The 27984-nt window shown below is 46.2% G+C and overlaps 1 protein-coding gene across 1 annotated transcript in view; it reads right to left on the bottom strand.

Annotated features, from left to right (window-relative positions):
* GALNS (galactosamine (N-acetyl)-6-sulfatase) overlaps positions 1–27984 on the bottom strand; it is a 188958-nt gene that overhangs the window by 88586 nt on the left and 72388 nt on the right. The window contains exon 9 of the mRNA XM_078669899.1: positions 8428–8531. Coding sequence (XP_078526025.1) covers positions 8428–8531 — 104 coding nt within the window. The remainder of the gene's footprint in view (positions 1–8427; positions 8532–27984) is intronic.

Consider the following 27984-nt stretch of genomic DNA (forward strand, 5'->3'; position numbering starts at 1 on the left):
TTTTATGAGTAAAACTTTATGTTGGTGCATATTTTGTGGCCATTGGAAAATGCACTGTCTGCAAATAACTATGCTCTACCATACCAGGCTTTAGTAATATTTTTGCAACAGTGTGACCCAAAATGCACTGCCGGCTAAATACTACACCCTTACCACTCTCCTGATCAATTAACTTGTCTTATTTGCTGGACTTGTTTTTTGTGCGACACTTGGATTGTTCAAAATCCCTATGACTTCAGTCATGTAACACGATGCACCCCACTCTGTAAAAAATAACCTGCACCATTGGGCATGTCAGTCAGTTAATTCTTGTTGTAGTCTGTTCTGCAGGAAGTCAGTCCTCTGGAGAGGTTGTAGCTGGGAAGAGCTTTGGACAGCTGCACATTGTGTTGGGTGGGTGTGTGTAAAAATGCATGACTTTAACTATCACGGTCAGCTGGAGGACTACAAAGGGAGCAGCAATTCTCGAACTATATTTTCCCGAATGGAACTGAAGCAACTAGAAGGTGTATGAATTTGCTTAGAAAAGGTGGTACGCCTACAATTGAAAGAATAAACTATCTTGTTGAACAGTAGAACTTTCCTGCTACACCACACTGGGCCTGCCCACATCATGGGCCTACCAACAATTAGTGCAGCAGGTGCAATGTTACCAAGACTAGTTATGGCCCCACTGCACCCTAATTTTAGTTATCTTGTACTATCAGGCTAGGGAGGGTATTTTCCTTGCTTGCATTGGGGCCCATGCTACCCTTGCAACGTCACTGCCCTATTACTCTAATGTAGACGCCCCAAGCCCCCGGCTGCCCTACCCTGTCATTTAGGAATGGAAACAAAATACACCACACGCAAGCCTATTACAGGTGTTGTGAGCAGAGGCATTTATCTCGACCACAGAGGGCATCGGAATCGCATTCTTTAAAAATAAAAAAAACTTTACTGCATTCAAACATAACAAACCACCATTTAAAAAACACACCAATTTCCCAGTCAACAAAGGCCCCGGCCTTCTATTCTATTAAGCAGTCATGAAGAGCCGTCGCCCGCGAGGAAATAAATGCTGGCTGAGTCGATCTGATAGGGCCGGTATCAGCGAGGAGCAGGCGGCAGCGCGCGCGCAGAGGGCCCCCGCGCGCCCGCGCCGTCCACGGCGACCCGGCGGCGGGGAGCGCGTCTTTAAGGAAATGACAATCCCTTCAGCTCCGGGCCGTGTCGCCGAGAGGAATAAGTCAGCGCGTCCAAGCTTTAAAACTCTGCAACAATTAATAAAACTGCCAAACAAGAAATGGGAAGGAGAGTGGACGAGGCGGGGCCGGTTGAAGCGATGAAGAAACGAGGACAAGAGCTTTTTTTTTTTTTTTTTTTTTTTTTTTAACTCGACACGCTGATGTCAAGGCACGATCTCTCTTTTTTTTTTTTTTGCTTGCATAAAAATCCTTTTGCAGTTATCACAGCGCGCAGACCTCCTATCCCTGTCTAATTCCGTCTCAATCTGGGCCCTGGGGGAGATAGCGGGCTGGTGGCGAGGCTGTCTCCGGGATGATACGTTCTTTGCCTCCTTCAGGGACCCGCACGGCGGAGAAAGGAGGATTCTAAAACCGGCACAATAAGCATCTCTGACAGATGGAAGGTTCTAGAAGTCGGGGGAGCGGCGGGGGTGTGCAGGGGGCTACCTACTTACGCATTCTACAAACACAGCCGGACTCAGCCGAGCGGTAAAGGTGGAAGTCAGAAATATGTGATTGCTCGGGCGTGAACTTGCATAGCTCCCGAACACATCAGTGCGGGTGGGGAGAGGGGTTACAGCTTTTACAAGAATGGAATACTAAATAACTAGAAAACATAGTTGCACACAAAAGGCATATACATCACTGAAAATATATTGGTTAAGCTTCAGCTAATATTCCGTAGGTTTGCGTGTGTCTGATCAGGTTACAAAACAGAAAAAGAATTGTTGTTACACTGCTCCCACAAAGAATTCTCCGGATGCTAATTTAATATTTAACCTTCAATTTAAAGCTCGTTCACATCTACAAAACGTAAAAAAAAATGTAATTGTACATTTTGTTTATTTATGTATATGCACTTTAGTAATCTATTAATATTATAAAAATTTCTAAGCAGTCGCGGACCTTGTGAGTAGGCTTTGCGGACCCCTAGGGTTCCCCGGACAACAGGTTAGGAGCCACTGCTGTAGAAATTTTTCTGGGCTGAAAGCCTGCTGGGTACTTCTTTAGGGGATGCCCAGACAGGCCTGAGAAAGGGATGTCGAGTGAAAGCTGGCTTGTGGGGAGGAGGACTTCAGTGTAGGGCCTGGGCAGAGCCTGCGCTCAGTGCTTGCACATCATTGCTGAAGGACATGTTCAGTGGAATCGGGAAGATAGAGAGCAGAGTTAAGGAGCAGATGCAGAGAAGGACAGAATGCAAGACCATGCTGTTTGCAGACAAAATAGTCTCTTCAATCTACTCCACTTCATCGTCAGTGCATGACCAGCCAGTGGTTGGATCTTGCACCCAGAACCTTCCAGGAACGTGGTTGATATGATCTGCGATTTCAGCATCTTTTCTCCTTCCATCCAGAGTACGGCTTCTGCTATTTGCGTTGGCCACCTCTATTGGGGATGGCTCTGGGTTTTACCCGATGGACTGCGTGCTACTGTGTCCTTGGGTCACATAAATGATACAGTCAATAATATAATTCCTGATGTCCGGTTTGTCAGCCAGTGAGAGATTAGAAGGAGTGCACTCAGTTAAAGATCCATGGATAACTTAACTGGCAACTGCTTAAAAGTTTCCAGTTTTCTGTTTTTAACACTGCATTACAGCACTTCACTTCTGTTTGCCAATGTCATCCAAATGGTAGCAACAGAACCTTAACAACATTTTTTGCATTTGAAAGGTTTTATGAATAATATCCCCATTCCATTTGGCCACAAATGTTTATATGGTGCCTGGATACCCGAACGGGTGACAAGTCGCACTCTACAAATCTACTGATTGATTGATTTAACTGTGCCCAGCCTGTGGTTATTTGAAGGAGGTTCTGCTTACTTCACCCAGTCCTTTCACACAAATTGGCTGTTGCCATCTGGTTAAAAGGTGTTGCTAAAGGTTACAAATTGACCTCATTTGTTCTGCTTCTGATACTTCTTCACAAAGGCTATGACCAAGTTGTCTCGCCATTGGACATAAAGCTTGGTTTTTGGCCATGCTCTTTGCCAATCCCTGTGCACTCGTAACCACTGAGCTCTGACTTTGACAGTCTGTGGCATGTACTGGGCAAAAGGCGGCCATGCCCTGCACCTAGACGCCTGCTGCAACCCACTGGCACATGGTGCCCAGTCTTTCTACACCTGACCTCACTGCACAAAGGCTTCAGCCATGTGAGTTGGGAAATGGGTGCAATGAGTGGTCATCAATCACACCTTGTGTCCATTCCTCATGCACCTGCACCCACTGCAGACTGCCTTTGGGCCTACATCCTAACATCACCTGGCACTGATAATAAACTGGCGTATAATTTCTCACTCAACTTACACAATTACACCATAAATAACATCAGTGATGTGATGGGCGCTTAGTTGGACTAAATAAAAGAAACATTGGAACATTCATGCATTAATCAAAGCTAGAATCCTAGAGTGTCTTATGAGAACTATTAAATATGGCGCCTGATTACAACCTGAATAAACCTTTGGATTATGTCATGCTAAAGTTTGCAATAATTTTTACAACCAACAATTGAGTTTATGACTTCTTTGGTGAACTTGGGGCCTGATTATGGTGGGGGGAGGGTCCGCCACCGCCAGTCGTGCGGTAGTGGTCCCTCCACCATTGAACGTTTATTCCCCCCCCGCCATATTACGATGGCGGGGGGGAATCGATGTGGAAGCATTGTGGTCACGAAGACCGGTCCCCACAGTTTTGTAAGGCAGTCATTTTCCGACTGCCTTCAAGAACTAAAACACAGGCCAAAATTACAGCGGTGCCTTGCAGGCACGGCCGTAGAGATTACGATATCCCTTTCAGACAGTCTTTTCGCGGCGGGCAACCCGCCACGAAAAGAAAGGCGGAAACTGATTCAGGGGCCCGTAGCAGGCCTCCCGATTATCCCTGGGCCTTAGGCAAGCACACTGGGCCGGCACCTATGGTGCCCCCCTAGATATCCCTGCACCATGTGGCAGGCACCGCATGGTGCCTGCCACTTAGTGCAGGGATATGCAAGTGCCTTCGTAGTTGCATTGTGGCGGGGGATGCTGAACGCATCCCCGCCACAATGCAAAGTATGGGCGATGCGACCGCTACGGTGGCGGTCACATCATTATTGGGTTTGCGGGACCGCCTCCTTACAGGAGGACGGTCCAAATCCCCGCTAAGTCCACCCGCCATAGTAATGAGGCCCTTAGTCTCGACACTCCTCCAAAAAAGTAATGCACATCAATGTCCCCAGTAGGGACCCTGAATGCCAGCAGCCAATAAAGATATCAATAACCACAAGATGTACTGAGCATCAATAAAGGGCCCAGGTGGTAAAAATCATAAATGGCCCTGGGAGTGATAGCATCAATATTGCCCTGAGGCAGTAATACATATTAATGGCCCTAATGGTTTTTGAGTATTAATGGATGCAGGCAGTAACATGTTTTAATGGCCTGGAGCATTAAAACGCAGCAGTAGCCTCCAAGCAGCAATAAGATTTAATTGCAAAAAACACAGTTGATGGACAGAATGTAGAACAATGTCATACATTCACCCCAGTACAAGGATCTGGGCCTAAATCCATCGTTTTTTTGCACTCCACACCACCCTGGGTTAGACACTGGCTATATGCAAATCAGCTCTGACCCTGTGCCTCATGGGAACAGTCTAGTCCGAACTACCAAGCCATGTCTTTCCCAGACCGGAATCAAGCATCCAAGGACCGGTTTCTGGCTATCAGCCTTCATCAGCCTGGATAGCTTGACTCCAGTGGTGTGGAGAGCCTGGGACTCACGTCTGAGCATACCCAGCCCACTCGGGGTGAAAATTGCAAAAAACACAGTTGATGGACAGAATGTAGAACAATGTCATACATTCACCCCAGTACAAGGATCTGGGCCTAAATCCATCGTTTTTTTGCACTCCACACCACCCTGGGTTAGACACTGGCTATATGCAAATCAGCTCTGACCCTGTGCCTCATGGGAACAGTCCAGTCCGAACTACCAAGCCATGTCTTTCCCAGACCGGAATCAAGCATCCAAGGACCGGTTTCTGGCTATCAGCCTTCATCAGCCTGGATAGCTTGACTCCAGTGGTGTGGAGAGCCTGGGACTCACGTCTGAGCATACCCAGCCCACTCGGGGTGAAAATTGCAAAAAACACAGTTGATGGACAGAATGTAGAACAATGTCATACATTCACCCCAGTACAAGGATCTGGGCCTAAATCCATCGTTTTTTTGCACTCCACACCACCCTGGGTTAGACACTGGCTATATGCAAATCAGCTCTGACCCTGTGCCTCATGGGAACAGTCCAGTCCGAACTACCAAGCCATGTCTTTCCCAGACCGGAATCAAGCATCCAAGGACCGGTTTCTGGCTATCAGCCTTCACCAGCCTGGATAGCTTGACTCCAGTGGTGTGGAGAGCCTGGGACTCACGTCTGAGCATACCCAGCCCACTCGGGGTGAAAATTGCAAAAAACACAGTTGATGGACAGAATGTAGAACAATGTCATACATTCACCCCAGTACAAGGATCTGGGCCTAAATCCATCGGTTTTTTGCACTCCACACCACCCTGGGTTAGACACTGGCTATATGCAAATCAGCTCTGACCCTGTGCCTCATGGGAACAGTCCAGTCCGAACTACCAAGCCATGTCTTTCCCAGACCGGAATCAAACATCCAAGGACCGGTTTCTGGCTATCAGCCTTCATCAGCCTGGATAGCTTGACTCCAGTGGTGTGGAGAGCCTGGGACTCACGTCTGAGCATACCCAGCCCACTCGGGGTGAAAATTGCAAAAAACACAGTTGATGGACTGGAGTTAAGCTATCCAGGCTGATGAAGGCTGATAGCCAGAAACCGGTCCTTGGATGCTTGATTCCGGTCTGGGAAAGACATGGCTTGGTAGTTCGGACTGGACTGTTCCCATGAGGCACAGGGTCAGAGCTGATTTGCATATAGCCAGTGTCTAACCCAGGGTGGTGTGGAGTGCAAAAAAACGATGGATTTAGGCCCAGATCCTTGTACTGGGGTGAATGTATGACATTGTTCTACATTCTGTCCATCAATTGTGCTTTTTCACCCCGAGTGGGCTGGGTATGCTCAGACGTGAGTCCCAGGCTCTCCACACCACTGGAGTTAAGCTATCCAGGCTGATGAAGGCTGATAGCCAGAAACCGGTCCTTGGATGCTTGATTCCGGTCTGGGAAAGACATGGCTTGGTAGTTCGGACTGGGCTGTTCCCATGAGGCACAGGGTCAGAGCTGATTTGCATATAGCCAGTGTCTAACCCAGGGTGGTGTGGAGTGCAAAAAAACGATGGATTTAGGCCCAGATCCTTGTACTGGGGTGAATGTATGACATTGTTCTACATTCTGTCCATCAATTGTGTTTTTTGCAATTTTCACCCCGAGTGGGCTGGGTATGCTCAGACGTGAGTCCCAGGCTCTCCACACCACTGGAGTTAAGCTATCCAGGCTGATGAAGGCTGATAGCCAGAAACTGGTCCTTGGATGCTTGATTCCGGTCTGGGAAAGACATGGCTTGGTAGTTCGGACTGGACTGTTCCCATGAGGCACAGGGTCAGAGCTGATTTGCATATAGCCAGTGTCTAACCCAGGGTGGTGTGGAGTGCAAAAAAACTATGGATTTAGGCCCAGATCCTTGTACTGGGGTGAATGTATGACATTGTTCTACATTCTGTCCATCAACTGTGTTTTTTGCAATTTTCACCCCGAGTGGGCTGGGTATGCTCAGACGTGAGTCCCAGGCTCTCCACACCACTGGAGTTAAGCTATCCAGGCTGATGAAGGCTGATAGCCAGAAACCGGTCCTTGGATGCTTGATTCCGGTCTGGGAAAGACATGGCTTGGTAGTTCGGACTGGACTGTTCCCATGAGGCACAGGGTCAGAGCGGATTTGCATATAGCCAGTGTCTAACCCAGGGTGGTGTGGAGTGCAAAAAAACGATGGATTTAGGCCCAGATCCTTGTACTGGGGTGAATGTATGACATTGTTCTACATTCTGTCCATCAACTGTGTTTTTTGCAATAAGATTTAATGGCGCATCAATGGTCCGGAGCAGTAATAGCACTCTATAACTCTTGTATTAAGGACAATTAATAGTCCAAATTGATAAAGAGCATCAAATGACCTTGGCAACAAGTGGTATTAATGTCCCTTAGCATTTATAACTATCAACAACCTCAGGCAGTTACGAGTAGCAAGCCGTTGAGGCAGTAAGGAGTATTAATAGGCCCATGCAGTTCGAAGTATCAATCTTGGCGACAGGAATACAAAAAATGCCTCAGGCTTTATGAAAATTAATGGACCAGAGAAGTTATAAAGGTTTCAATGGCCCAACGATCAATGACCCAAGCAACAATGTGTTTTTAAATCTCCCCCCGTTATTAAGGAACATTAATGGCCCCACATATAGAAGTGCCCACCTTACGTAGCAGATTCAAGTGAGTTGCTGACTTGAATGTTTAAATCTAGCAATTCCCTTTCACAATTGTCGGGTGTCAATCACAAAGAGGCCACCAGAGCAGCTGCCAGCTATCCCGGCCCCCCCAGTTCAGTACCCCTACATGACTCACCCCATTATCCTTTCCACAATGACAAAAAGGGTATTAATTTAGCAGCAGATCCATTATGTCCAATTAGCACAAAAATAAAACTTTTAAGACACAAACTTACTTAAAAGCAGAATAGAATCATAGTTCACTAGAAGGAGCTCCATAAGCAACTTCACTTAGGGCACTAACAGATGACGAGCGTAGATATACCTATGCAATAAATAATTTAACAGAAGTTCCAGACACATATAGCCTATTGGAAACCTACATCCTGCTTTCACAATAGCCGAGATTCCAGGTCCTTTCAGGACAACTTGCTGTCACCGCGTCATGCAAAAGGGGCGGGGCTAGATATCTGCCCTTTTTACTCCGTTTTAAGTGTCATCCCCATGTTTCTCTGTGGTATAGTAACCAATCTATCAACAGTTCCTTTAAATTAATCCTAACTGAAACAGTTCATAACGGACAATGTTAGGAAATGAATGGCATGCTCTAGAAACATAGTAAACATAAGTCTAAGTAACTGAAAGCTCATACTTTTGCATGTTATACACCAGTTTCACAACCAAATAAAGATATCAAACGTCCATCATCCTCCACGACCTCTTTAATACTGGTACCTCTGCTATGCATCTTCTTACCTGCCCTGCAGGGATGTGTCCAGGCCACCAAGCAATGGCTGGCTCCCTCATCCCTCCTTCAAAGGTGGTCTGCTTTCCACACAAAAATGGTGCATTGCTTCCTCCTGGGGAAAATGGAGATTGTAAAAGTGAGAATCAGTGGGATTTCATGATGAATCATTGTATGTCCCGTGTGAGTGATTGGGTGATTCTGGGTGTTCAGAAATTGTGCACTGATATCCTGGAAATTGTGCACTGATATCCTGGAATGCAAAGTGTTGGGGGGGGGGGTCCATAATACTGTGTGTGTGGAGGCTTGGTGGAGTGCTGGGGGTGGGAAGTTGAAATGAACTGTTGTAGCTACGTGATGTGCAGATTAACTACTTACTAGGGTAGACATCATTAAACTATGAACATAAACTGAATGACAGTACTAGCCCGATGCACAAGAACCCATACATGTACTCTAATTGACTTTGTATGTTCAGAATAAATATCCGACTTTATTTTGGATTTTACAAACTATTTTAGGTGTACTCTGTGGAATGTGCACCTCGGAACATCCCCGCCTTTGGTGGGAGCCTTCCCATTCCCAACTTGGGGAAAAAATGTATTCTTGCTCTTGCAAAATACAAACTTCCAGGGTTGGAATGGGCATTGGAAGAGTTAATAAACAATCACGTTTGTGGGTGTTCCCAAAGCTTCGAAGGCATTGGATGCAAAACCCCCATCCCTGAAGAAAAAGTTACTCATCTGTGATGACAATCTTTCTGGTGGATACTCTATGTACCTGTAGACTCCTCACCTGTAAAAAAAATTCCTAGGCATCAGATTGGAACCGGAAACTTCAAAGCTGTCACTTTGTCAGTACGGGGTGCTGGCTTTGGCTGTACGACAGAAGTGGCGTGAGGTGACATCACTGAAGCCATATATCGCTTGCCCCGGTGTATCAACGTCAGTGTCCTAACATGTTTTCCAAGCCTTTGAGGTGAAAGGTAGATTGACATTGACAGATTAGTGCAGTACCAAAAATAAAATGGAACAATGTTAACTTTCCCTATTACGCATCCAGAAAACATGGAGTCGGGTGGGTTGGTGAAAAATCTGCAAGTAGATCGAGTATCAACTAGAAAGATTGTTACCACAGGTAAGTAACTTTGTTTTCTGATGGATACTTCTACCTGCAGACTACTCAGCTTTAGAACAGATTACAGAGCAATACCCTGCCTAAGGAGGAGGGTTAATGGATGGTTGGACTAGGAAATCTTGCAGAAGCAACCAGGTAAATTGGCCGTCCCTATACACTTCTGAGTCCAGGCAGTAATGCTTGGCAATAGAGTGCAGGGATATCCACATTATCGAAAAACACAATCTATTGCAGGGCTAGAGGGATGTTTATAGACCGAGCCTAAGTATTATCCCCCGTAGGAATCAACAAACAACTACAAACTTAGGGGTCTAGATAAGGATTCAATCGTAATCCTCTGCTCGTCATCACCTTATCAATAGTACAAGGGTACGAACACAATAATAATACTAACAAACCAGATCACAAGATGTGAAGAACCAGTAACGTGAGTCACCCCTGGTGTAGGATTCCCATCAACAGTCTTGTAATGATCAATATTATCATTTGGAAGTCCTTATCGGGTATTGTGTCTCTAGATCATTGAGACCGGCATACCCCGATAACCAGATGCGGGGTAGCGACCCACAATCACTCGGTACTACCACATAGTGTTGATGTGATGGGAAGTGCAGTGTAAACAAAAAAAGTAAGTGGTGATCTTAAAAAAGGATAGGGAACACAACCCAGAAAGCTTTAATAATTGTTGGCCCCTTCCTTAATAAAAACCAGAACAGTATAATATCGTCATCGCAGTCCAAACAAATAGCTGCGAGGAGACCAACATGTTTCAGCCACTAAGGGATAACTCCTTCGGCTTTCGTCAGGGTCTCTGTTCTATAATAATACTACTGCATTGATTGTGAATAAAGTGTGAAAAATTAGGAAAAAACACACAAGTGAAAACCAGTAAAGGATATAATGTTCCTTCGACTGTGTCACCTCCTCTCTTCGGAACCTGGTTGAATATGTACTGTTTAGGGAGGACAAACATACAGGAAAATCACAATCCGCTAAACTGGTCTGTAGAAAACATATTAAATTGTTTCACAAAAAATGTAACTGCTTGCTTACTCACCCAGAGTATCCGGGGAGTGGACCTCACCTCTTCCTGGACCTGGCTCAGGATATATGAGACCCCGCTCTACAATAACAAAAACCAACTGCGTAAAATACAAAGACCAGAAACCCAGACAAGATACTGCTCTGGCGATGTATATATCTACGTAATCCACGGTGTTCTGTACATGGAGTTGATTAACACCCATCAAAAGGTTCACACCCACTCTCTATCCACCTCCCTGTCAACTACAGGCTAAACTGAACCTGCTTTGCACAGCTTCTTATATACCACATATGTCTGGCACAATGGCAAACCTCTAATATCAGGCTAGCAACACAGGTAATCATACCTGTCCGTCGGTATCTCCGGCCGTGACTGAGTCAGGGGGAGGCGCAGTCACCTGTGAGTTCTGGCTACTTGACTGTTAAGCTTAGCATCACACAGCCAATCGATATCGGTATGGGCGGGGCTAGCCCGGTCGCCGCCACCCCAAAGATCACTAACTATAATGGCTGAACGCCATGGTTTGGCTTATGATGACGCAATGTATCACTCCATCTTAGACAACATGCCAAGTATTTTAGAAACACTGCCCACACCTACAGTGAATGCAACAGATGACTGGACCAAAGTGTTAGCCTTAAAGAAATCGCACTCTCGGACTCAGACTCATGGGATCATCATGGCAGAGTACATGAGAGCCAGTTGCGCACCTCCCGGGCTTATAGTAACCAATGCTCCACGCTTATTTCTAAGTGACAAACCATTCCTGAAGGACTGGTCAATGATCGCTTGGCGCTGTACCCGAGACTGGCTAATTCTCATTATCAGTACAGCCAAACGGGTATCAGACGCCATTTTAGTAGAGATACAGGTGCTGGAGGGTAAAATTAAGGCCACCATTAGTGCCACTTTTAAAAAAAACAAAGACGAATCAGATAAAGCCAACAAAGAATTTGCTGATTCGATACTCCAGACTAAACTTGAGAAGTTTAAGAAAGACCTGGCCAAGTTTAATTTGGAAACTGTTTATCCCTACACCAGCGATAATTACAAAGCTCCTGATTTCAATAAGAAAGGGAGAGCGTATGGATCCAACTACTCAGGATCAAGTTCAGAGACAGGAAGTGATTCAGAGGGCAGCAATCAACCTTCCAATGCCGGTAACAACCGTGGCAGAGGAGGTAGATCACAGAACTTCAGGGGCCAGTACAACATGCCCGGCCAATCGTGGTGGCCTCCAGGACCCTGGGGCTATCCAGGTAATTTTGCCCCACCGATGGGCCCTTTTCCAGGTTTCCAAAACTTTAATAGCCAGCCTTTTTTAGCGCGTGGCCCCAGACGGTCACGGGGCAAAAGAAGACCGGCACAGGGACAACCTCAGGTCCAATGGGAGGATACAACAGGCCCCCATGCAGGAACTCGGAGCCATACGAGAAGGAATGCTCAAGAATAATAACTGAACCTAAACAGAGCTTGGTGGTCAATCTCAGTTCTAAAACTTTAACAGACATAGAGGAAGCTGTGCTGAATAAGGGCTTAGGCTTTGTGACTACTGATGAGGGCGATCCATTTGTCCTACAAATGGAATTAGCACAGTTTTTCCGCAAACTGAGGCTCCATTATTTCTTCAAAAACAAGAACTCTGAGGAATCAGAGGAAGAGAAGGTTACTAATACAGGCTTGAGGAACAAATCTACTTTTTCACCTCCCTCACATGCCATACCGACTCAAGTCCTCACTTTCGAACTAGCTGTGAAGAATGATTTAGATCTCATACAGTACAGTTCGAGATCACGGTATAATAATCTCACCACTGCAGAGAGACAGGGTCTGAAAACATTGACTCAAGACGGCACCATAATTGTGAAGCCCGCCGATAAAGGGGGCTCCATTGTGGTCCAAAATGTAGACACCTATAGGACAGAGTGTCTCCGTCAGTTGAGCAACAGCGATGCCTACCGTCCATTGACTACTGACCCGACTCCTAGACTGACAAGTGAGATTAAAATCCTGGTTGAAGAAGCCTTAGCAGAAGGCTGGATCACCCCCGCAGAGGCATTATTCCTGCAGGCTAAGCATCCCATCATGCCTTATTTTTACACCTTACCTAAGGTGCACAAGCCACAGAGACCGCCTCCAGGGAGGCCCATAATTTCAGGCCAGGGCTCGTTACTTGAACCGCTCTCAGCGTTTGCTGACTACTTTCTCAAACCTCTGGTCAGCAAGATGCCTACTTTTCTTAAGGACACTGCGGATGTCCTACGAGTGATCCCCGAGGTTGTATTTGATCGAGAGACAGACTATCTTGTCTCTCTGGACGTTGAGTCCCTGTATACCTCCATTCCCCAGGATGCGACCCTGGATACTATCAGGTCCATCCTGGGTGAATCGGAACTGGACTCGATCACTCCAGTACCGTTTATTATGGCTTTGGCTACCATAGCCATGAAAGAAAACTTCTTTATGTTTGAGGACCAGATTTACCACCAAGTCTCTGGGACCAGCATGGGCAGTATTTTTGCCCCTTCGCTGGCGAATCTATATGTCCATCAATTTGAGCAGACCACTGTTCTGCATCCCACCAACCCGTTTTTTCCATCCATTATTTGGTGGAAAAGATATATTGATGACATTCTGATGGTGTGGAGAGGGACGAGTGAATCAGTCATACAGTTTCATCAATGGCTTAATAGCAAGAACAACTACCTCCGGTTCACGATAGAAATGAGCAAAGACAGACTCCCCTTCTTGGATCTCTCGATCTACAGCACCTCGAGGGGGGTGGAGAGTGAATTGTACAGAAAGCCAATGGCAAGGAATTCATTGCTCCTATATGAAAGTCAACACCCCAAGTCTCTGAGGGATAATCTGCCCTTTGGACAGTTTCTTCGAGTCCATCGGAACTGCTCTACCCCAGAAACTTTTAAACGTCATGCAGAGGAGCTTTCTAAACAGTTGAGAGAGAGACACTACCCAAAGAAATTGGTCCAACGTTCATACAAACGAGCAGCCAACAATCATCGTGATGCGCTGTTGGAACCACGTACAGACACACCACCACTGGATCGTCTGACTTTAGTGAGCACGTTCAACACTAAATCGAACTATGTTAAAAAAGTGATTAGAAAGCACTGGAGAATTTTGAACAGTGGTAAAGAAAAGATTCCCTTTCCGCTTTTTGCCTTCAAACGCTCAACTAACCTGAGGGACCGTTTGGTACACACACGACCCAAAGCCATACCCAGGAGAGAGCTAGGCACACTATGGGATCTCCCGCCGGTGGTAGGGCACCATCCCTGCGGGGGCTGTTCCATTTGCCCTTTAACAACCAAAATCACGAGCGTGGACATTGGTACGGATAAGCCTTGGGAGCTGCGGCAGTTTACAAACTGCAACAGCACCAACTTGATCTACCTGATCACTTGCACGTGCAATGAAAGATACGTGGGCATGACCACGAGAAAGGTGCGTGTGAGGATGCAGGAACACAAAAGTACTTTCCGCTGCAAGAAAGATATCTCTAAACTTACCAAGCACTTTATCACATGTAATCATGCCGAGACAGACTTTAAATGGCATGTTCTTGAGAAACCACACATTCCACCACATGTGAGTGATGTGTCCAGATATCTTTTCATTCGGGAACAAAAATGGGTGTTCAAATTGGGGACAGACAGACAAGGGCTGAACGATGACATTCCGTGGTTCGCCTTGTCCTGAGCCCTTGATAACTCTACCCATGTATTTATTCAGGGTTATGCGTTGGACATACCCTTGACCAAGCACATTAGGATCTGTCTTTGTACATAACATGATTCTTCTTTTGAGCATAGCCCACTACTTATCGATTCTCTCACAAGTACTTCGCTTGGGGTCTGATGCTCTCTACCAGTTATATCCATTTCCAGCGTTTCACGCATGGTAGGGTAGTTTGGTGGTTTATTCAGCATTTTCGGGCACTTGTGACGGCGATCCCTGTTCTCAGGGTAGCTGTTTATAGCGAACGTACCCCTAAAGAACCCTTAAAGGATAGGGGTCCGCTATTTTACGAATACTCTCTGTCCACGCCCGGCATAATCTCGCATGCTGATTTGAGAAACCTCTTTGTAGCTTGGCTTTATGCCCATATACGCGTCAATACTAATGTTTGACCCAGCAGTGTACCATCTGACAGTGAGTGCGTTCTGCCACGCTTAAATGGCACTTGTTATTCTGTTATATCAAAAGATATATGTGACGATAGTTGGTAGCAATTGCGTCCTGCTGTGGACTTATTATCTTTGCGTGAGTCTGTTTGATCATAAAATACTTATAAAACTTCAAAAACTACATTTACTAACGACATGACGTCATCCTGTAGTTTTATACCGCCAATACCGAAGGACGGGCGTTGCAAGTGGCCATGGAGGAGTGTGAGAGTTGGCACTTCCGAAAACGGCCGATTTGCAAGTCCCTACACCTCGAGGGAGCAGTATTGTGATCAGGCATGTTTGTTAGGAGTGTGGTTCGTGGTATGAGACATTCTGAGAGACACCGCGCCTTGCCTCGCTCCACCAGCAATGCGGAAGTACACTCCGTAGATAGAACTACAATTATGAATGACGTGACGTCATTCTGTAGTTCTAGACCGGCAATGCACGCGAGAATACGCGCGCGCGGCTGTGATTGTTTGGGTGACAGGGCACTGCCAAAGACTGGTGCATTACCAGCTCCTGAGACCACCAGCGGGCATTACCAAGTAGGTAAGCGGCAGGTGGATATAAATGTTAGATATGTTAGTGATCTTTGGGGTGGCGGCGACCGGGCTAGCCCCGCCCATACCGATATCGATTGGCTGTGTGATGCTAAGCTTAACAGTCAAGTAGCCAGAACTCACAGGTGACTGCGCCTCCCCCTGACTCAGTCACGGCCGGAGATACCGACGGACAGGTATGATTACCTGTGTTGCTAGCCTGATATTAGAGGTTTGCCATTGTGCCAGACATATGTGGTATATAAGAAGCTGTGCAAAGCAGGTTCAGTTTAGCCTGTAGTTGACAGGGAGGTGGATAGAGGGTGGGTGTGAACCTTTTGATGGGTGTTAATCAACTCCATGTACAGAACACCGTGGATTACGTAGATATATACATCGCCAGAGCAGTATCTTGTCTGGGTTTCTGGTCTTTGTATTTTACGCAGTTGGTTTTTGTTATTGTAGAGCGGGGTCTCATATATCCTGAGCCAGGTCCAGGAAGAGGTGAGGTCCACTCCCCGGATACTCTGGGTGAGTAAGCAAGCAGTTACATTTTTTGTGAAACAATTTAATATGTTTTCTACAGACCAGTTTAGCGGATTGTGATTTTCCTGTATGTTTGTCCTCCCTAAACAGTACATATTCAACCAGGTTCCGAAGAGAGGAGGTGACACAGTCGAAGGAACATTATATCCTTTACTGGTTTTCACTTGTGTGTTTTTTCCTAATTTTTCACACTTTATTCACAATCAATGCAGTAGTATTATTATAGAACAGAGACCCTGACGAAAGCCGAAGGAGTTATCCCTTAGTGGCTGAAACATGTTGGTCTCCTCGCAGCTATTTGTTTGGACTGCGATGACGATATTATACTGTTCTGGTTTTTATTAAGGAAGGGGCCAACAATTATTAAAGCTTTCTGGGTTGTGTTCCCTATCCTTTTTTAAGATCACCACTTACTTTTTTTGTTTACACTGCACTTCCCATCACATCAACACTATGTGGTAGTACCGAGTGATTGTGGGTCGCTACCCCGCATCTGGTTATCGGGGTATGCCGGTCTCAATGATCTAGAGACACAATACCCGATAAGGACTTCCAAATGATAATATTGATCATTACAAGACTGTTGATGGGAATCCTACACCAGGGGTGACTCACGTTACTGGTTCTTCACATCTTGTGATCTGGTTTGTTAGTATTATTATTGTGTTCGTACCCTTGTACTATTGATAAGGTGATGACGAGCAGAGGATTACGATTGAATCCTTATCTAGACCCCTAAGTTTGTAGTTGTTTGTTGATATCCACATTATCGCCTTGCAAATCTCTGCTACGGGACTGCCTCGGTCAGGTGCAGAAGTGGTGGACCTGGCCCTGGTGGAGTGGGCTTGGATCCCGTACGGAGGTCTTACTTGGTTAAAGCACAGCATGTCTTGATGCAGAAGATAATCCATCTTGAGAGGGTCCTCTTCAGCACTGCCTCTCATTTTTTGAGCAGCGGGAAGCTGGTAATCCAGCCTTATGTCCTTTGTGTGGTCTAGATAGTAATTAACCGCCTGCCTGGGATCCAAGCGATGTAACTGCTCCTCCTCTTCAGTGGGATGGGGTGGGGTGGGGGGTAGAAAGTCAGGAGAGCGATGAACTGACCTAGAGGGAATGGAGTCACCATCTTTGGTAGGAAAGTAGCCTTGGTTCTCAACACCAACGTTTTGGGGTAGACACAGGTAAAAGGAGGACAGGTACTGAGAATCTGTAATTCGCTCATCTTTCTGGCAGAGGTCATACCCACAAAAACATAGTTTAAAGAGTTAACACACCTTAGGGCCAACTATGCAGAGGCTCAAACAGTGTCCCGTAAGAAAAGTCAATACTAAATTAAGGACCCACTGGAGCACAATAAAGGGGGTTGGAGAGTACACATTGGTCAACCCTTTCAAAAAGGATAACAGTGGGGGACTTGAAAAGAGACTGCTGGTCTGGCAGACACCGAAATGCAGACAGGGCACATAAATAACCCTTGATAGTACCAGTCGCACGACCCCTCTCAGCCAGAGAAAGTGCGTATTGCAGGACCTAGGACAGCTTGGCCTGCAAGGGGTCCACGTTATTGTCTGCACACCATGCAACAAAGTTGCTCCATTGGCCCGAGTAAGCAGATTTGTGGAGAGAAGACGCGCTGACAAGATGACATCCACCACCTCCGGTGGCACCTGAAAGGAACTCCGATGTCTCCAGTCAAACTCCAACCATGTAAGTGGAGGTCCTGGAGGTTGGGCTAGAGAACCATTCCTTCGAAATGAGGGAGAAAGTCCTGCCTGAATGGCAGGCAAAGCCAAAGACGTGGAGAAGCACTGAACATCTGCATACCACACGATTCTCGGGCATTTCAGTACAATGAGAATGACGTGGGCCTTGTCTTGGTGAATCATCCTGAGAACTCGATGACTCAAGGGTGCAAGGGAAACGCATAGTGCTGCTGAAAGTTCCACCTCAACTGAAACGCATCTCTCAAGGCTCCCCTCAACAGATACTGGAGGGCGCAGACCTGATGGCACAGAGTACTTTTCAGGGAGGCGAAAAAGTCTACCCGAGGAGTCCACCACAAGGAAATGATGGTCTGGACTACTGCCGGTAGAAGAAGCCACTCATGATCGGCAAGGTGACGCTGGTTCAGGCTGTCAGCTCTCACATTCAGAGATACCGATAAGTGATTGGTGGTGAGCCAGATCCCTTAGCGGTGTGCCTAAGACCACAGGCTTAATGCTTCCAGGCAAAGGAGGTGAGACTCTACTCCCACTTGCTTTTTGATGTACCACACTGCAGTCATGTTGTCTGTCAAGATCTGGATGGACCAGCGTTCGATGGATGGGAGGAAGACCTTGAGCATGAGCTGAACTGCCCTCAGTTCCAGCAGGTTGAGGTGAAGAACCTGCTCTTCCGGAGACCAGAGGAAGAACCTGTTCTCCAGATCCTCCAGATGGCCTCCCCACCCTATGTGGAAACATCGGTCACCACCGAAGCCACAGTCGGAGGGAGAGTGAAGGCCATCCAGCAGATCAGGATTGCCTTGTTCTCCCACCAAGCCACTTTGCTGCAGTGCTGGGGGAAATCATAATGTAGTCTGACAGTTTTCCCTGATACTGTGGTGACTGCGAGCGGAGGGACCATTGCAGGAATCTCATGCGCCAACATGCATTTGTGACTAGGAGAATGAAGGAAGCCAGCAGACCTGGGAATCTGAGAACTCTCAGGACTGGGACTCTTGCACCTTGGTAAAAGGATGGACTCATTTCCTGGATGTCTGCAGTACACTGAGGTGGAGGAAAAGCACAAAAGGAGGGTGATGTTTAGTACCAACCCCATAAACTGGAGTCGTTGGGAGGGCCACATGTGAGTTTTGGACTGGGTTACCAAAAAGAGACGGGTGGAGACATGGTACTGCACCAAAATAATTTGTGTGAACAATTGTTTCCACAACTCTCAGGAGAGAGTTAGCTCTACCTCTGAATCAAATGTGTAGAAATAAGGAAACTGACATTGATGTGCTCGATCAGGCGCTATATGGCTTCGGTGGGGTCACCAGGCACTACTTTAGGCGTCAAACCAAAGCCAGTACTCCCTACCAGCCAAGGGAGAACTTTAACTTTCCTGATTCAGTCTGATGCTGGGGATATTCTGCAGTTGAGCATTCGGCAGGTAGATGTATCCATCAGAAAGCAGATTTACTCACACAAAAAAGTATGTGTAAGTCAATCTTTTTATGAGTGCAAAATCAAGTTATGAACATCCCAAATTCAGCTTTACACTTACACTTGTAAAAAACAAGTTTCTTACCTTTGGAAATACCTTTTCTGGTAGAGACTATCTAGCCTCAGATTCCTTAGCTTTGACATTCCCGAGGCGTCAGACTGGATCCAGAAATGTTTGAGCAATCCTCTTGTGCACCAGTAAGTGTTGTCATTTGGCTCCATGTGGCGTCATCATAAATGACATACAGTTCATAGAACATGGAATATGAAAGGGTGAGTAAGGAATCCGTGGCTAGATAGAGTCTCTCCCAGATAAGTCAATACCGAAGGTAAGTAACTTGTTCTGATAGAGACTTTTAGCCGCAGATTCCTTACTTTGGAATAGATACCAAAGCAATCTCTCCCCAGAGGTCGGTCTGCAGACTGCGTTACACTAAGAAGTCCCGAAGGTTCGAAAGGGCAAAATGCCAGTCACACCTGACCCGATTGCGGGTTTGGCGAATGTGTGCAGTGAGGTCCATGTGGATGCCCGACAGATATCCAGGCCTGGGACCCCTCTCGCCAAAGCAGTGGTCGCAGCTTTAGCTCTGGTAGAATGAGCTCTTAAGTCCTCAGTGTGCTGCTTTTTAGCCATTGCGCAGCCAATTGTATTACAAGGAATAATCCATCTGGAGATTGTTCTTTACTGAACTGCTTTGCCTTTCTTCACACCCATAAAACCAGCAAAGAGTTGATCATCCATCAGGTAATCTTTGGTGCGATCGACTCAAAAAGACAGCGCTCTTTTTGGGTCCAAACGTTAAGTCTTTCCTTTTCCTTGGTAGGATGATAGCCAGAGGGCGAAGAAGGAAGCAAGTGTGAAAGTCTGCGTGGAGTAAAAAGATGCCATCACCTTTGGGAAAGAGGATGCTTGGGTTCTAAAAACCAACTTGTCTGGTAAGAAGAAAATGTACAGGGGTAATGGAATGAGTTTTTAATTTGGTAACCCCTCCTGGCAGATGCAATTGCCAGAAGGAAGAGTTTTTATGGTCAGCAGTCTTAGAGGGCAGCTGCGCATTGGCTCAAAGGGGGAGCACACGAGGAAGGTAAGGACTACATTCAGGTCCTATTGGGGCATAATGAAGGGTGTAGGAGGAAACATCTGTTGCAAACAGAGAAGTAGCGGATCACCAGTCAATTTTAGGAGGCACAGAGGGGAAACAAGCAGCTTTATTGCAGAGAGAGAGAAACTCTATCTACTCAGCACAGCCTCGTCCTGGAGGCTGCCAGTACAATTTCAAGTCATAGCATTCCACATGCCCTGGAGAATGCAGCACTACTCAGCTAGTTCAAAGAATAACACATATACATCAATACAACTGTCGTGAGGGATAACACTCAAACCTTTAAGGAAACTAGCTACAACAGGTGACTTTAACAGGAAAGGTTGGTCTGGCAACAGCAGGAAGGCAGGAATGGCGGAAAGGAACCCTTTAACCGTGCCCAAAGCAAAGCCTTGCTGGGCTAGAACATAAAGCAGAATTTCAGACAAGGGTGCAGACAAAGTATCAACCGGATACACACCAAGTAACAAGATTGTCCCATCAGAAAGCGTAAATCATTTTTGTGGTGGGACACCTGGCTGCCGAGATGACATCACACACTTTGGGAGGGAGGGTGAACATTGTCAGCTGTCACCAATCAATCTCCACACATTTAGGTGGAGAGTGTGTAGGTCCAGTTACAGAAGTCTGCCCTGCTGCAGAAACCGAAGTGATCAGAGGACAGATGCTCATGCTCAAGAGTTCAGGATACCAGAATCTCCTTGCCCAATCCAGGCCCCCAAGATGACTTGGGCCTGGTCGTTCTTGATGTTCTTGAGCGCTCTGGACAGGAGAGGCGTTCCTCAGACTGCCCTTCAGGGAAATAGGGCTCCGTATCAGATTCAGGCCGTGAAAACCTGGTCGGGGCTGGAGCCAACTTCATGCAATGCCGGTCCGGCTCCGTATCGGAGTAGGGAATCACGATGAGTTTGTGCCGGTACAGACCCACTGGAATGGTTGCCAGAGGAGGTAGGGAAGTCACAGCTGGAGCTGATCCGGATCCACCAACAGATCCTGAGGGGTCGACTGTTGCGCAGCTCCAGTCAAAGAACCTCCTGAATCCATGGGGCCCAAAAGCACTTCAGAGGGGTTCAATGGCGTAAATATGAGGGTCTTGGCCTCATGGAATCCAAGAAGCTTGTACAGGGGTCGCTCCAGCTCTGGAAAACTCAGGGAAGCTGGAAAGGTCCCAGCGTCAGACGCCGGCTGCACAGGAACAACCTGTGAGTGGGCCTTGATTTGTGGTTACTTCATGTTGTCAAAGAGTGGGAAAAACGTGGAGAAGTCAAAGAGTGCTTTGACTTCTTCTTATGGCACTAACCCGAAGAAGTCCTAAAGCAAGACGAGGATCGAAGGCAGCACCTCCGGGAGCAGTCCTGTAACCTTCCACGCGAATGGGACCTGGAGCAGCGTGGAGTCACATGGCTTCATGGTCCACTCACGGAGGGCCTTACGGGCATGGTCTAGCAGGATATGGAGTTGAGGTCTTTCTCCAGGCACCACAGACACACCAAGTGGGGGGGGGGGGGGGGGTCGAGCACCGTCTTTTCTCAAAGATGAGTTCCACAAAGCTTAAACCCAGCAGGTTTCTGTTGGCGGTTATGTGTGGGGTAAAAGCGGAGAGATGAGATGCTCAGTGTACACTGCAGTCAGATGTCTGAGTGTCGATGTGTTCCTTTGAGGGACTGTCTACTATTAAACTTTTGTCACTGACAGTGAAGTGTAAGTCAGTGATTCATCTGAAGGATGATCCAAATGAGTTCTCTAATTCTCCATTAACAGTCATCTTTGGTGCCCCAAGATGGACGTGGCATGCACTCGTGCTGCAATTCTAGATTATGTGCCATTTGGTCTAGAGGATCAGGCCAGAGGAACTGGGCTCACTTCCTCCACTAAACCAAGCCCCTCCATTCCCCCGATTACATTTTCCTCCATCACCCCCCTCAACCATGTATAGACCCAAACAACTTTACACCAAGCTACTCAAATGCATTCACCCTAAAGCAAGTGCTCCCTTAATAACCATGACAGAAAATCCCCTACCTCACCGTCCATACCAAGTGTGCTCCCCAAGGTCCTTACCAACTCACTTCCCTTAACCAAATGCTCCAAAAACCTCACCTGCCATTTCTATGCAATCTGAAATCTTGCAAACCACCAGTCTCTCCCAACCTTACAACTCAGTTTCTCTTTCCAATATAGTCTTAGGATCCCTCAGTCTTCTTCAGTTTCCTTTACTCACTTACACCACAGGTTTTATTCTCTTGGTCTCCTTCTCTGACATTCCCAAAAACCATTGTATCTCTCAGTGCCACAAATCACAAGTTTCAAATCCTTTCCCCAGTTCTTAGACATTTCCTCCTTGTCCTCTAGCATCAGCCATTTGTCAGCCTTTTCCCTTTCGCCGCTATGGGACTTCTTCCTTGCACATATTGGACATAAGAAAGTTCTTCACACACTTCTCTGTAGACTTCCACTACACGCCTATCGGGCTAGACACTCTTCTGTTCATGCAAGTTTCCTTCAGTGAGTTGGGTGTTTATACTGGCTTCCATTATCAACAGTATCGGCTGAGGGGGGTGGCAACATAATAATAATAAAAAGCACTTACCTCTTCCGCTGGTCATCTCTCCTCGCTTCTCCAGTGAGTCTGGGAACCAGGAAGCACCTAGGCTCCCTAAATCCAACCACAATGCTGCAATACAGCATTGTGACTGGTCCGAGCGCCGTGAATCGGCACTCAGATGGTGACTGGGGGCCTGGCCATGTTCCGCACCAGGCTGTGTAATGTAGTCTGGTAGGGAACATGCTAAGTGCGCATGACCGTTTGGCTAGTCTCAGACGGCCGGCCAAGCAGTCGTGTGCACAAATCACCCCTCCCCATGTGCCTCCAACCGCGCCCACCCCGCCCGAGATCAGCACAGAACCTTTGAATAATAAAATGATAATAACTATGTTATTATCATTTTAGTTTTCCTGCTCAAAGGGCAGTGGGGTGGTGCTCCTCTGCCTTATCGGAGGAGCCGCCCCGGATTATGAATTTCAAAGGATCTACCTTTGCATGTCTGAAATGATGTTAGTGGATTTTTCAATCAGACTGTCCTTCCCGAGGTATGTGGCTCGGTCTAACGGTGCATGTCTCTGGTGGTGTTACAACTTTATCTAAAATGATCTCAGTATTCGCTGATATGCTTCTATATAACGGCCCAACTCTTCTCTGTGTGGTGGATTATAGGGGACAAAATACACGCCAACCACTGCCAGCTACACACAACAGTAATACAAATACGTGCTATAGATACTTAAAGAAGCCACCAATATCTTTAAAGGCCTCTGACATGAAGCAGCTGGAGATGCTATTCATTACCTACTAGTGGTGCTGATCGGCACCCGGAGTTTACTATAGCAGCTAGAGTTACCTGTGGAAACTACGTACATGAGGTGGCTACAGGTACCATTAGTAACCATCATCACAAACTAGGAGCCTAGAGGGAAAATGGGGGGACTCAGGTTACCCTCCACTCAAAGTATTCTCAACAATAAAACCTGGTCCCAACTATCAAGAGTAGTCCATGTAACATCACCTGCCTACTACTTTGCAAAATGTTCCTAATCTGCAACACATTTACTTCACTAGACAGGGTGTGCCTCAGTTCTGTCTGTTAAAACTTCTGCGTGTCTGTGTCTACATGTATTACTACCCCCCAAACACTTCTCAGAGTGTAGTGAAAAAATGTATTAAAAAAATGTGTGTGGGTAAGGAAGGAGCAAACACCAGGGAACTGCTGACTGGTACTCGTCAGCATGTTCCGCTTATCATCATTGGCTCCTTCCAACCTTAAACGAAAACATAGTGAAAATAGTGTAATTGATGCATAAGAACTCAAAAGTGATCCTACCTGCTTACATCTATATTCGCCCAACCCCCAGAGTGAGAGGACCGCTATTCAATGCTCCACCCAACTAAAACTGAGTTAGATGCCTCTAGCTAGATGATATTCTTTATTTGTTGCTGGGTATCTGCTCATATTAAAACCAACACACTACTGTTGAGCCTAGTTTGAACCTATATGAAGCCAACATGTTTCGTTGCCTGTCATACATGGTCGGCAACTTCTTCAGGGCTAGGGGTTAGTGCCACATACTGCTGTAGTTATCCAGCATTCAGACCTGTAAAAACATGGACACAGACACAACAATAAAAAACACATGGAGTGACACTGATTAGTTAGTGCCCTTGTCATAAATTCATGAATAGTCTAACAGTTGTTTTGTGGACATTGTATTTTACCTGGTGGTTGCCACTCAATGGCATACCTGTAGCCACCAATATGATGGGCATGTGTATCTCCACGTCTGTCAATTCTGGTCGCAATACGTCAACCTGCAACATTATATACATGTGTCGCCAGTGAGTACAACACCATGGGTACTTGTGGGTTCCCTGTTTCTAGTATTAGCGCTTATTAGGGAGTTGTCATTTAGCCACTGTTGAGTGCCCCTTCTGACTGCTGTCTACATTATCATAATCCCTGCGCTGGTATCCTATGGTGTCTAACCAACCGCCCAGTAAAAGCGGCTCCAAAATTCCCATATTGAGTCCCCGCATGCCCGTGGACTTGCTATGGTAGTGAAAGCCGGTTTGGTAAATAAGCCGATATCAGACTGCTCGTACCGCCGGCACTGCTGTTATATGCGCTGGCTCCGTTATGCGTCTATCGATAACCTGGGAATCGCTTGTTACCCCCACCGCGGGTATACCCTCTTACCGGCCCTTCTCCTGGCAAGTGCAGTCCCGGGCTTCTGTTCCGCTATGTTCTAAACACAGGTTATTTTTAAAGGAAGCAATGCCTGGAGAATCCTCGGGCGCGCAGTGTCGTCAGTGTGTGTGACGTGCGTACAGTGATCACGTGGTGCAAACCCACAGCGGTCATCTTAGAGTGAGGAAACAACGTGTTTGGATGTTCCATGTGAAACAATTCAAGCTATTTTAAAGACTTGAAGTATACTTCTATTCGCTATAGTTGGGTATCGAAATCTGCTTTTTTTAATCGGTAAATGAAAAATTCAAAGGGTTGTTTAAGGAATATTTACTTTTAGCTAATAAAGCGAGAACTTTCAATTCCGCCTTATTATTGCTATTCATATGTAACGTGCTTAGCCGGGCCAGAAGCCCACTGAGCACGGCGTACCCACTGACCTCTGTAAATGGAGGGGTGCTGAAGGGGTATATGTAATCTTAGATGCTGTGGACTTACTCCAGAGGTAGTCCCTCAGGACTGACACCAACCAATACTCACAGTACAGTGGGCCCTCCATAAAATGTGACTATTTGCGTGTAATAACTTTGTTCCATTCAATCACATTATTCAGTCCCGTCTTGTCAGCTCGCTCCTGGTATATCCACCATGCCTCTTTGGAGATCAATCTATTCTCAATGTTAGATGGATCACCCCAGACTTTCTCGAGCACTACCCAGTGAATGTCCCTGAAGTTGTGTTTATGTTCATGGTAATGCTCAACTAGTCGCGTTGTCAATCTGCTGGCCTTAATAGTGCTCAAGTGCTCCTGTATGCAAATTTTGATTTTCCTGGTTGTAAGGCCAATGTAATTTAGGCCACAAGGGCAGGTCAATCGATAAATTACATTAGCTGTGTTACAATTGGTGAATTTGTTAAGATGCCACATTTTTCCGTTCACCAATTGTACACTTTTTGTTCGTTCAGTCAATTCGCACACTGAGCACCCTCCGCAAGGGTAATGCCCTGCTAGTGTGTCCAGAGGTTTTAGCGCTTGTCTGGAGCGTGAATGTACCACTGTCCCGAAGGTTTTGAGATCTTTTAAATGCAAACCTTGGGGGAGGCATCCTGAAGCTGTTGGTACTAAGCAAATGCCAATACTTCTTGATGATTTGGCGGATTTTTGTCAAAAGTGGGTCGAATGTGGTGACTACCGGTAGGCATTCTCCTTTCTCCCTTCTATTTCTTTCCAATAATGCCTCTCTGGGTGTGTTCAATGCCCTCTTTCATACTGTCTTCACAATCTTCTTTGGATATGCACGGTGCCCAAGCTTCTCCACTAATTCATTTGCTTGTTCCACAAATTTCTCAGTGGTGCTGCAATTCCTCCGGTACCGGAGAAATTGGCCTACCGGTCAATTATCCCGGAGGGCCCGTGGATGGAACAACTTATAGTAGAGAAGGGAGTTCTTGTCCGTAGGCTTTTGATGGACATTGGTGCTCAATCGATGGTTCTGCGAACTAGTAACCAGCCAGCAATAATACATATAGCCATCAGGGGTCCCTAAATACAGCACAGATACAAATGGGTGACAGTGATACATATAGCCATATGTGATACCTATAGAAAGCATTGTTACATGAGCTGCCAGTGATTATAATATATATATATATATATATTCAGTTTCTCCTTTTCACCACCCGTCGCTCCTCTTTGCCTCGGGTGCCTCCTTACCGCACGGTGAAGTGCGTAAATATTCAAAGACACACGGTCCTCGCTCCCGGGACCGTTCCACAATTAAGGGCACTCACAGCACTCTCACGTAGTTTTTCATTGCCATAGTTTTATTGTAGGCGCTGCACAATCGTATCAACAAACGCGTTTCGGCGTTGCCGCCTTCGTCAGTGTCGATAGATACAAACTTTCAAACCATTTAAATAAAGTTACAACGTGATGTTCACTCACGTGATTAAAATCAACATAAAAGAGGGCACAGTTAATTTACTGCATTACTGTGGTGGCCATCTTGTAATGCTTGATCGTATTATTTCCCACATAGTGTGCAGTACATGAATGACATTTCATTGTTCAATCACAACAATATGATATAATGTTCATTTCATTCTGCATATGATCATAATTACATTTCTAATTTTTGAATTTATTTCGCCCTGAATGGGCTTTCCCTGTTCTCTTCACAGGATATTCTGACAACTTCTTTCTCACTGGGTGGCCTATGTGTGTGCCAACGATTTCACATTTCAACCTCTGTCATATTGCCCTGAATGGGCCAAACGTGAAAAATCATGTTCTCATAGAGGGAGTAGTCTCTGCAGGTTAACAAACTTTTTCTCTTTTTGAACGAACTATCCTACCCAATGTGCACCCACATCTCTTCCTCATTTTTAAGGCCTGACAGGCTCTTTGTCTGCAGCATTATTATATAACGTGATTCGAGGGTTCTCAACTTTTTGACCCAGTCTTCCCCACGTGCTGTTCTTGTTAATTGGTCTAGGATGAAGAATGAGAGCAGATTACTATTGCTGTTGTGCATTTTTTCATAGTGTCGAGCCACCGGGTAGCTATGATCTTTAGTGTTGATCGCTCTCATATGCTCCAACACCCTCAATTTTGTCTGTTTAGTCGTGCTGCCCACATACCTTTTACCACATGGGCACACCAGACAGTATACAGTGAACTCTGAATGACAATTCAAGAGTTTGGAGATTATGATCTTGTTCGATCTATCTGGTACCTCGAATTCCTTCACTTTGCTGGAGTTTTTGCAGGCCTTACATTTCATACATGGATAGAATCCCAGTATCGGAGTCTTTTTCTTGCATTTGGGGTCAAAATGGCTGTTGACCAGATGCTCTTTGAAGGAATATCCTCTTCTATAGGTAACTAATGGGTAATCAGAAATTAGTTTCCCTAATATGCTGTCAGACTGTAATATGTTCCAGTTCCTTTTTAAGATCTGGAACAATTCTGGAGACTTCTTTGTGAAATTAGTTATTAGTCTCACCTTCGTATCTTTAGGTTTAGTCCTGTCTACTAGCAATTCATTCCTGGTCACAGCA

This window comes from Lissotriton helveticus, chromosome 12 (assembly GCF_964261635.1).
Source record: "Lissotriton helveticus chromosome 12, aLisHel1.1, whole genome shotgun sequence".
Lineage (NCBI taxonomy): Eukaryota > Metazoa > Chordata > Amphibia > Caudata > Salamandridae > Lissotriton > Lissotriton helveticus.